Source organism: Sinocyclocheilus rhinocerous, unplaced genomic scaffold (assembly GCF_001515625.1).
Source record: "Sinocyclocheilus rhinocerous isolate Xijiao unplaced genomic scaffold, SAMN03320098_v1.1 scaffold1045, whole genome shotgun sequence".
Classification (NCBI taxonomy): domain Eukaryota; kingdom Metazoa; phylum Chordata; class Actinopteri; order Cypriniformes; family Cyprinidae; genus Sinocyclocheilus; species Sinocyclocheilus rhinocerous.
Window position 1 is genome coordinate 706,224 of NW_015645361.1, and position 12,606 is coordinate 718,829.

Consider the following 12,606-nt stretch of genomic DNA (forward strand, 5'->3'; position numbering starts at 1 on the left):
TATATATATATATATCCTATTTTTTCTGTTGAATACCATGTGGTGACACATATGTGCAAATTTTCTCACATTAAGCCACTAAAATTAAAATATGTCTGTTCACATTTATGTGGCTTGTTTTGTACAGTATATGATGCTGCAAACGAGACAATGACCTGCATTGTTTATCACAATAATACAAGAAAAACCGCAAAAATATTCCATTGTCACTCTTTGCACACTCTTAAAAGATTTTCTTGCACTTGCTCAGCAATGGATGCTCTGCAGTGAATGGGTGCCGTCAGAATGAGAGTCCAAACAGCTGATAAAAACATCACAATAATCCTCAAGTAATCCACAACACTCCAGACTATCAATTAATGTCTTGTGAAGCCAAAATCTGCGTTTGAAAAAAAAAAAACATCAAGACGTTTTAGTAAATAATATACTTAAAAATGTAATATACATGAATGAAGTTCATTTTTGCTTGATTTACTTCTACAATTTTTTATTACCAATCATTCATATAGACAAACTAAATGCCATCAAGTCAATTCCCAATGAATAAAAGTCCAGCCCTTCATTTTTCCTCTTTACACATCATATCCTGTTTCACTTGGAAATATGTCAGATTACGTAAGCAAAATGAGTTGTAAATGTTATTTCATGTGGAATTTAATAATCTCTCGCATTTCACAGCAGCTGCTCTTTTTCTAGTCTGTGTGTGTTACTGTGTGTTTCGGGTCCATTGCTGTGGTTACATGTGTGTGTGTTTGTGTGTGTGTGTGTGTGTGTGCCCGTCCCAGTTTGTGCATGATTCTGCCCAGGGTCCAAAATTAACACTCACTGAGCTGCATATGTGAGTAAAAATGGCCTTTGCAGAACACTCCAGACTATCAATTAATGTCTTGTGAAGCCAAAATCTGCGTTTGAAAAAAAAAAAACATCAAGACGTTTTAACTTCAAACCGTCACTTCTGGCCAAAATACCATTTTCCCTGGAAAAAGCAATAGTATGGAAAGAGGACTTCTTTTATATATATATATATATATATATATAATTTCAGTCGAAATTTCAGTTTCAAACAGTTTTTCACTTCACAAGACATTAACTGATGGACTGGAGTGGTGTGGATTACTTGTGGATTATTGTGATGTTTTTATCAGCTGTTTGGACTCTCATTCATTCAAGTCCTTTTTTGCGTATCAATACCACGAGTTTTCGTTTTTATTTGGCGTACTATTTATATGCATTTTCATGAGACCGGGTTCACTAAATTGCAAAAGACAATAGAAGTAATTATGAAATTACATACAAAGATGTACTTAGGAGGAGCAGTCCTACTTAGGAGGGTAAAAAAGCACTCAAGTTCAACTATAATTGCATTTAGTATAATTTTAAAATATTATATATTGTCATTTAATTGTATTTAGTATAATTTTAAAATATATATCGTCATTTAATTGTAAATAACATAGAGTTTAGTGTCTGAAAACATTTAGCTCACACTTAAGCATATTTTCTTATATTACTTCCATTATAAGTATACTCTTTTTAAAAGCATGCTCAAGTTTACTACTTTTTTTACAATGGATGTGCAGAAAATATTATACTATTTTCTCCCATTAAATGATTCACAAAAACCCTGGAAATTGAAGGTCAAGTTGAGTGCACTGCATATTCTATTCTATTCTACTGTGCATTTTGGTAAAAGTAGTCATTTGGGTATTATAGTGCACACAGAAAATGTGCTTACTGTGCACGGTATACACATACAACATACCGCAGAAAGAGCGCACGGTGATCTGAACAGAAACAAAGGGAAAGATGGAAGGAAAGCAGCTTGAGATGGACAGAGAAAGACAACAGACAGCTGGCAGCTAGAGTACTAGTTTAATAGGATGAATCTGTCGCTGTGCGTGTCTCGCCCTGATCTCATTGCGCTCAGAAATAAAGTTTCAGCCAACACATCTTCTTTATCCTACAAACTAAACAAGAAAGCAGAGAAAACACTTTGAAGAGTTCTGGAGCTCTAGAATAAAGGAATGAGATCATTATTACATGCTTTCCTGGAATACTTGGTACAGAAAATATGGAAATGTTTTCTATGCAATATATATTCCATAAACCATTTATTCTTTTTATACTTTTTTACTTTTTTTTCTAAACAGTTTGATAAAATAAGCAACTGAAGAAATAAAAAAAGTAAATAAAACAATAAAATACTGTTTCAGTCTTTCTACTTCAGAATTTCTCACCATTTCTTTGTAATTATTTGTGAAATTTTACCTTGGTGTAGTTAGATGCAACACAATGTAGAGTGTCTAAACCGCTTAACCATAGTAAAAATCACTGCAGTGCACTGCCTTAAGTGCAAAATGATACAAAACACCATGTGCAATAAATAAATGTATTAATAATAATCATAATAAACAAATTTTTCATTCATAGCTGAATTTATGATCGATCTCAGAGCGTAAAATAGCTTTCTCTGGATAATATTAGAAATACGGCAACAGCAAAAATGTTCAGTCTGTCACCCCTGAATATCATAATATCCATAAGTATGAATAAATGATTGATTACATGTTAGGTTGTATGAGATTATATACTAGTATACTAGTACTGTTTATCTTAATACCCAGAGTACTAACGTGAAGAACTTATAAAGAAAGTTTCCAAAGCTCTGACCTCATAGTTTTTCATTTCGAAAAGACAAATGTGTTTGCAAGTCCTTTTCGACACGCCAGAACTTTTATTAAAGAACAGCCTTTTTAGGTTTTGCCATCTTGTGGATTTTGTCATGAAATGTGGTTGCAGTGGATTTTCCTTTGGCTATATTTACACTTAATCATGACACACACCTGTACGAAACACCAGGTGAGCGCCGCTGTTAGCAATTCTGTTTGCTTCTTCATTACTTTTATTTATTGTTTGCTATGCTTTTTTATTATACAAATATGGTAAAATTATGTTTGTGTATATATATATATATTATATATTTCTATTTTAATTAAATTTTTTTTAAAGATTCAGCCCTGCAGGAAGCACTGTTTTAACATTCCAAAAATTACATACTTCCCATTTAAACTTTGTTACAAATCCTAGTGAGCTGCCTAACTAGGCAACAGTTTAAGAAATCATATTTGTGCTCCCAGCTTGCAGGCTGTTCTAAATAGTAAACGATAAAATTATTCTGCCTTCTAAGATACTTTAAGTTCACATCCTGCACACCTTGCATATTTCTTTATTAAATATTTTGTCTAATTTAGTAATCTGATTATGCTTTCAGCCATCAATAAGACTGCAGTACTGTCAGCCCCGTTTTTAACACATTTTATCTCCAAAAAGCACAGAAAATACAAAAGAAGTCTGTAGATTCCATCTGGGGCTGCTATGATCCAATTAAGTCAGGATGCTGCCTTAGAAGGAAGCTGCCTATGTTGACTATAGTCAGCGAGAACAGACCAAGCTTTGGGACAGATGTACACTTCCGAGTGTACTGCTATGATCCAATTAAGTCAGGATGCTGCCTTAGAAGGAAGCTGCCTATGTTGACTATAGTCGGCGAGAACAGACCAAGCTTTGGGACAGATGTACACTTCCGAGTGTATTCCTCAGAGTGTTGTATTCTTAGTGATGATCTCGTAAAGCGAATGGAGCTCACATTGTGTTCTCAGTTTCTTAAAGACCACTATAACTCACTCACACACACACACACACTTACAGTAAGAAGGTCTAAAGGTATATAAATCCCCTGAGACGACAAAGAGAGACAGATTAACCAATTTTACGATACTGATGTTGTACTCTGACTGCATAGTATGCGGATGGCACTAGGTAAAGTTCCAGTTTAATGATGATGTAATGTCCCAGTTGGTTGGTTTAACAGGCTGCTATATGGACGTTGTGACAGGGATCTAGCTCCTTGCTGATTGTTGTCGCAGCAACGGGATTCCAACGTGGATAATTGCTCTAGGAGCTTAGTGATGTGGGCCACCTGCCGGAACAGTTGGCCGTGTATGTGTGTGGGTTTATATGGGGCAGGAGGATGGGATTGTCGGGAAAGCATAGACATGCTAGTTTTGCATCTTTGCCACTTGCATTATTGGGCCAAGGTCATGGAAAAGACACACACATTGTCAAACACTTGAAAAATTAATTAGTGAGAAAAGCTGATCCTGTGTTAGAATATTAAAACTCTTTCTCTTAGAAGTGTCTAGACAGCAGAAACACATGCATGCATGCACAGATACACATGTTAACATGCACACATGCAAGCACACACACACAGATGCAAATATACACATGCATACATACTGTACATGCACACTCAAGCATACAAAAACAATACAGGCATGAAAATGCATGCACACATCCACACAAGCATGTAAACACCCCCCCCACACACACACATATATTGATGAAATATATATGCAAGCACTCATTCATGCATAAAAGCATACGTATGCACATGATGCAAATATAAATGCAAGCATACTGTACAGACACAATGAAGCATGCAAAACAACAATACAAGCAAGCAAATGCATGCACACACACACACACACACACACACACACAGGCATTGGCAATACATGCACACAAGCATGTTAACATCCAAACACATAGATGAAATGTACATGCAAGCACACATACAGTCATGCATAAAAGCACAAAATGCACATTTGCAAACATGCTAATACATGCACACAAGCACCCAAGTACACACTCACACACACACACACACACAGATGGAAATATACACATGCATGCAACCACATGCATGCATACTGTACAGACACACAAGCATGCAAAAACAACAGTACATGCATGCCAACAGAAGAACAGAAGAACACACAAGCATCCAAACACCCAGACAAACACATATAGAAGAAATATACTTGCAAGCACAAGTATGCACATTTGCAAGCATGCTTAATACATGCACACAAGCACCCAAGTACACACAAACACAGATGCAAGCGCATGCATCTATACTGGACAGACACATGTACAGACACACTCAAGCATGCAAAAACAACAATACATGCACACAAGTATGCGAACACCCAAACACACACATATAGATTAAATATACACGCAAGCATGCACACAAGCATGCATATGCACATGCACACAAGCACTCACATACAATCATGCAAAAACAAGCATACAAATGCATGCATATGCATACACATACATACACAAGTATTGTCAATACATCCACACAAGCATGCAAACGCCAAAGCACACACATATAGATGAAATATACATGCAAGTACACATGCACGCAAGCACACAATTGCAGTTGGAACTTATCATTGACTTTTATTGTTTTTATAAAAATAGTACTACTGATATACAGGTGCATCTCAATAAATTAGAATGTCGTGGAAAAGTTCATTTATTTCAGTAATTCAACTCAAATTGTGAAACTCGTGTATTAAATAAATTCAATGCACACAGACTGAAGTAGTTTAAGTCTTTGGTTCTTTTAATTGTGATGATTTTGATTGAGATGCACCTGTATGAGCTAACGATATTTTTATTCACTACTCTAAACCTAACCCTCACTGAAAACATTCTCTGTTTTACATTTTCATTATTTAGAATGTTAATTAAGCGGTTTTCCTCACGGGAACCATTGGCAGCTCTTCAGGATGCATGTGATTTCAGGTTTTACTATCATTCTGGGGACATTTGGTCCCTACAATATAAACAAAAGCTGACCCACACACACACACTCCACATACACAATGCACAAAGCGCACCGTAAGCATGCTAACGCTCTACTAAGTGTGTCAGGGGGTTGGGTTTCAATGGATTTGGGGGTTGAAGGTTTCTGTGTAACATTCTCCTCTTTAATCCAACTATAGTTTTAGCGTGTCGGGGGTCAGAATGAGTTTGTGTGCTGGAATGCATGCATGCATGTGTGCAGATGTTGCAGTCAGGTCAGATGATGGTGTCTGATCCTGTCTGTCTGCACTGAAGAAACAGACAGCTGTAATAGTGTAACAGAATGAGGTTTCTCTCTAATAGCATTACGGAGAAAAGAGGAGGAGAGAAGAAACAACGGATTTAGAGAGGGGTGCATCTTGAGGAAACAGAATTATGTTGAGCAGAAATGAGTGGCAGTGCAGAGGCCTGTAGGAACAGTTGTAATGTGATCTTGGGGAAGAGGGTAACATTAAACCCCTGTCTTGGAGGGAGCTAACTAAGTCAGACCATCAGACAGAACAGAATTAGTGTACTGTAGAATGTGTCTGAAAGGATTAAGATGTACAATTCGCACTGTATGAATTCAGAGGAATAACTAGTCAAGGAAATTTCCAAACTGTACGAGGTCTGTGGATCAAACGCATGAGCTTTGCTTGAAACACTTAGTAGAAACTAAACAGGATAATGCAATATGCAGTAGCTGACAGAACTGCATCCAAAGCATTGAACATTACATAACTGGAAATGTAGAAGCTGCTAGACTGTTGTGGTGAACTCCAGGCTCATTTATGTTGCATACAAAATGGGAAAGGCTGACAAAAATCTGATAACTGATCTGATTGGCTGCTACACAACTTCTAGGAGTGAAAGTGCACAGGTTCTTATCAGTCCAACCGGAAAGTTGACGAACCAGGCTGCAACATGAGCTTTCGAGGAACAACTAGTCACTGGACTTCTCTTTGGACAAACCTTAAAAAATAAAAAATATGCAAGAGGATGTTAGTAGCAATGTCAAAGAGTTGTCTGATTTGATGGTATAATAATAATAATTAACTTAATACCAGATAAATTGCAAAATACACTCAAAGTTTCGGTTCATTTAAATGTTTTTGAAAGATGTTGCTCATCAAAGCTGCATTTATTTGATCAAAAATACTGTAAAAACTGTCATTTTGTGATTTATTATTGCAATTTAAAAGAACTTTGCTGATTTTGAATGCTGATTTCTCAAGAAACATTTCCTATTATTATCGATGTTGAAAACAGTTGTGCTCCTTAATATTTTTGTTGAAATTACCTTTCTTCATGATCCTTTGATAATTGTGAATTTCAAAAGAACATCATTTATTTGAAATAGAAATCTTTTACATGTATTTTTTAATTTATATTTTATCTTTCAAAATTTTAATTATTTTTTAGCTTTTATTATAAATGTTTTACTGTCACTTTCAGTTTAATATTTACTATTTTTATTTAATGTGCCCTTGCTGAATAAAATATTTTATACATTTAAAAATCTTACTGACCTGAAACAAAAAGTGTAACTTTGCATAAACAACAATAATATTTTTTATTATATACTAAATATCTATTATTAAAAATTATGATATTTAAGTCATATTTGTGCAGTGGCATTTTGTGATGTAGATTGTTGTACATAAATAAACTATGTCTAATTAAGCTACATGTTTCTAACTTGAGAATGAATGGTTGTAAAACTCACTTTGTGAATACTGTCATTGTGTGCTGTTCTTTGAATGGTACCAATTATGTGTTAGCTAAATATTAAAGAGGTGAGAACAGATTTTTAGCTGATGACAAAAAGTGTGAATAATGGCAGAAACATCAGCTGATTATCGGTCCATCTGTAGTTCTTGGTTATACAGACGAGAAGTGTGAGTTTGAGCAAAACTAGATTCAGAGCTTCAGGAGCCGAAGACGCTTTATCATTTCACCGCCCCTCTTTATTCTCTCTCTGTCGTTCTCTTACATACACGCACTTTGTTTTATCTCCCCTTTACTTTATTTTTCATTCTCCGTGCGCCTGGCTTCATAAATCAGATGATGTGTTTCCCAAGATGCACTGCGCTGTACAAGCTTCTCTTATGAGGCGTGTGTGTGAGTGTGTGCACGTCTTTATTAAGCAGCATTTGTGTATGTCGCGGCTCCTGTGAGACGGAGAACAAAAGGAGGCGAGTGTTTATTTCTCTGTCGAGGTGTGACTCTGATATATCAACACAGATCCTCAACACATGCTGAATAGATAGATTCAAAGCCTTCATACGTCTGAGCATGAACTATAGTTAGATGATCATCTTCTGCGTGATTTTATAAAGCGAGCTGGTAGAATTGACCCAGATTTTTAATGATGTGTGTGTAGCAGGAGTTTGCACTCACAGATCAACACTCCTTGCAGTCTTTGCTTTTAATAAAAGTCCACGAGTTCTTCACTGTAGTTTTACCATGACAAGCGTGCATGTGTCTCCCCTTTCTTTTGTGTATCTGTGTTTATCTGTGCATCACACACACACACTTTCTACCTGCTTCTATTTATTTGTCAATCACTCAGTCACTGTTTCTATCTCGATCACATCTCCTGTCAGAACACTGCCTGCCTTTGTGAAAAAGAAGTGTGCTTAATTGTATTGAATGCGCACTTGTACTGAACTTCAAATCTTAAAAGTACATTTATAAAAAACTGTACTTGCAGATAGTATCAAATTAATGAAAAAAGGCCACTTAAGTGTTTCTTAGTACACTTAAGTGCACAATGTAATACTAAATTAAAAGTTTAATTTAAAGTACATTTTAAATCATTGTTCACAATCATTTATCACTTAATGATTTTAAGAAATACACTTATTATTTTGATGCGTTGACATTCTAGTAGATGAAAGCACATGTAAATTACTTGATTATAATTTCAACTGTAGTGTGTTATTCGATATTACTTTTAAGTAATATATTTTTTTTTATATTTTATAATATATTTTAAATGTGCTAAATTGCAACATCATTAAAATTTGTAATTACAAATATATTTAAATACTTGACACAAGTCTTAATAGGCATGACATCAAATGTAACAGAAATGTAAAAAAAATTAATGTTAAAAAGCATATATGTTAAAAAAAAAAGAAAAAAAAAAGGTAACAACTTTTTTCTCACAATTGAGAAATCTTCAAAAAAAACTTTTTATCCCACAATTCAGAAGTTTTTGTTGCTGTTTTTTTTTAATATAATTATGAGTTTATATCTTGGACTGGACATTATATCTCTCAATTCTGACTTTTTTCCTCTGAATTGCAAGAAGAAGAAAAAAAAACAGAATTATAAGATATAAACTCCAAGAAATTTAATTCCAAGAAAAAAATTTTTAGATTAAATTGTGAAATTGTGAAAATCCAAACTGTGAGATTAAAAAGTCACAATTACAATATTATAGTAATTACAGTATATTTTAATTTTCTATAAATGCTTGTCAGTACATTCAAAAGAAAACTTTAACCATATTTCAAAGACTAAAGAAGTAATTATGAAATTACATATGAAGATGCACTTCAGTTCTGCTTAATTGGGTCAAAAAAAGCACTCCTAAGTTCACCTAACTGCATTTATTATATCATTAAAACTATAATACATTCCCATTCATTTGAAGTTAACCTGCAATTAAGTGTCTGAAAACAAGATTTATTTCCATAAGTACTCTTTTTAAATGTATGCTGAAGTGCGCTTCTTTTTCACAAGGGTGTCTCTGTCTCTGTCTCTCTCTCTCTGTCTGTCTGTCTGCAGGAGAATCCATATCTCTGCAGTGATGAATGTGACGCGTCTAACCCTGACCTGGCTCACCTGCCGCAGCTGATGCAGGACCGCGAGCGCAGCGGCCTCATCACCTACTGGCAGACGGTCACGTGGCGGCGGTATCCCGAGCCTCTTCAGGCCAACATCAGCCTGTCCTGGAACAAAACCCTCGAACTCACCGACGACATTCAGATCACCTTCGAATACGGCCGGCCCACCATCATGGTGCTGGAGAAGTCGCTGAATTTCGGCCGCACATGGCAGCCCTACCAGTACTACGCCGACGACTGCGTGGATGCGTTCAACATGCCGGCGAGACGAGCGCGCGACCTGACCGTGGCCAACATCACGCACGTCATCTGCACGGAGCAGTACTCGCGCTGGGTCGGGTCCAAGAACGAGAAGGTGGTGCGGTTCGAGGTGCGTTCCCGCTTCGCCATTTTTGCCGGCCCGAGGCTGCTGAACATGGAAGGCCTGTACACGCGGATGGAGAGCATGAAGGGTTTACGGGATTTCTTCACGTTCACCAATCTCAGGCTCCGCCTCCTCAAGCCCGCTCTCGGAGGAACGTACGTCCAGAGAGACAACCTGATGAAATACTTCTACGCCATTTCTAACGTGGAGGTGCTGGCCAGGTGAGAACACAGAAACCAAACAACCAGCATTAAAGGGATAGTTTACCCAAAAATGAAAATTTGATGTTTATCTGCTTACCCCCAGGGCATCCAAGATGTAGGTGACTTTGTTTCTTCAGTAGAACACATATGATGATTTTTAACTCCAGCCGTTGCAGTCTATCAGTCGTATAATGCATGGCTTTATAATATAAAATTATTAATATTTTTCTAATTATTATATTATATTATATTATATTATATTATATATTTTTTACAAATTTAAATGCAACCCACTATCCCCAAATGTTTACACAGAAATGATTACTGTTTGTTCACTTACTTGGTATTAGATGATGACTAATCTACCCCATGCTATCATTGTGAGTTAAGCGACTCTACTGAGTCAGGCCAATTATTATCCATAAAGTATTTGGAGCAACTCATCTAATCAGATTGTGTTGTGTAATATTATAGAGGCAAACGGATGCTTGTTTTCATAGGGCATGTTATCATAACCAATAACTATTAAAACTATCAGGAGGCGAACAAATGATCTGCAATAATGCTCAAGTCATTACTTCTACAGATATTGACTGTCGTAATGATATAAATGAGACACTGGGGTCTATCACAGGTCTGGGCTGTAATTGCAGTGACTGACAGCATGTTAACAATAACCCTGTCTTACATATCCAACCATGACATGATGGCTACTGTGTTCAAGGAATAGTTTACATTAATAATGGAACTCTGTCTTAATATTGACACACAATATTTGCTTCTATTCATACAGACTTTGCCAATCAATGTTCTAGCCTGAAATAAAAAAAATCAATACATTAAAATAAATAAATAAATTGTAAATTAAATAAAATATATGTAATAATAAATAAATAATCTATTCTCTCATCGGCACTGATAGCTTCGTGGGCAGTGCACCGACATAGAACATTAACTTGAAGTACTAAAATAACTCAAATTAAAATGAATAAATACTATATAGACACAATAAAAAAATTAACTAATAAAAATTAGAAAAACTCAACAAAATTACTAAAACTAACTAAAATGAATGAAAATAGAAAATAAACTAATTCTCTCTCTCTCTCTCTCTCTTGTGTGTCTGTTTGACAAGCTACATCCTTCATAGTTGGAGCCTTCTGTGACTTTGGTTAGACACGCACACATAATCAGGACACATCAAGCGATCTCTAACAAAGCTATAGTGACACAGTACAAATATTTTTTACTCGCATAAGTGTGCTGCGCCATTCCTGTCGGATCCAATATAGACGCCACAGCATTGCTTTTTAATCTCAGTCTCTCTGCAAATCCAGCGTCGACCTGTGTCTTGTTTACAAAGGAATCCGAGGTGAAATGAAGCGAACAAACGCTCAATGTTTTACTCACGTGAGCTGAAACTTCATTCAAAATAAAGTTCAACCACGCATTCCCAATATTTGAATCTGAAGGAAGCTTATGCAGCGCCGGTGTTCTTCCACAACCAGGCACTGCACAATATTTAGCGATCTTCAACGGCAAGTTTATTGCTTGGTTGCTCGATCCGGTTTAGCGTCACTTACGTTATTTCCCTACTATGTCATGCGCGAATCAGTGGGCGGGGCTACAGAATTAGGCGGTGTTTAACCTGTCTATTACGTCATAGGAAAGCACATTCCAGGATCTGGCGTTCACTGGGCCTGGTGTCAATAAAAGCTTTTATTTCAGAAACAAGGACGTTTTCAGTTCTGAAACTTACAGGATATTCTTTTAGTACGATGACCTCTTATATGTTAAAAGCTCAAGTAAAAGTTGATTTCGTAATTCATGACTCCTTTAGGCCAAAAATTGCACCCTGCTCATGAAATGTGCCAACTACAATCTTATTGTATTACGTATTCATATTAATAAAAATATTTATTAAATGAACATGAAAGCGCCTCCGTGGGCCTGTCTATGGTGTTAGATCACACTTGGATCGATATTAAGAGTCTCAGTATATATGATGAGTACATGAATACTGAGAGTATTTGTTTATTGTAAGATTTATGGATTGTCATTTTCGCTCTGAGAGAGGATTTAGACATCTTAAGCGTGACACACACACACACACACACGCACGCTCATCTTCTGCTGTGACGTAATGAACGGCTGCTGAGGTTGCAAACCGCTGTTATGAATCTGACATACATTTAGCTGCATCTAAAGACACACACACACACACACACACTTGACTTTACACAAAGTATGAAGTATAATCCTGACATGTGCAGTTCTGCATGACAGCGAGCAATGACGTGTGTGTGTGTGTGCAGTTACAAATTTGAAAAAGTAACTCAGGATTCATAAATATGTATGAACGTTCTGAATTTGGTATTACCTGATATAAATTTTAATTCTTATTTTTCATTAATATTTAATTATATGAAAATATAAAAAAATAAAATACATTTAAATATAATTAGTATTATAAATTATATATTAAAAA

The 12,606-nt window shown here is 35.9% G+C and overlaps 1 protein-coding gene across 5 annotated transcripts in view; it reads left to right on the plus strand.

Moving 5' to 3' along the window:
• The window catches only part of ntng2b (netrin g2b), a 75,139-nt gene that overhangs the window by 7,793 nt on the left and 54,740 nt on the right, over positions 1-12,606 (plus strand). For all 5 annotated transcript variants that reach the window (XM_016509539.1, XM_016509538.1, XM_016509540.1 and 2 more), the window contains exon 3: positions 9,493-10,136. In XM_016509539.1, coding sequence (XP_016365025.1) covers positions 9,493-10,136 — 644 coding nt within the window. The remainder of the gene's footprint in view (positions 1-9,492; positions 10,137-12,606) is intronic.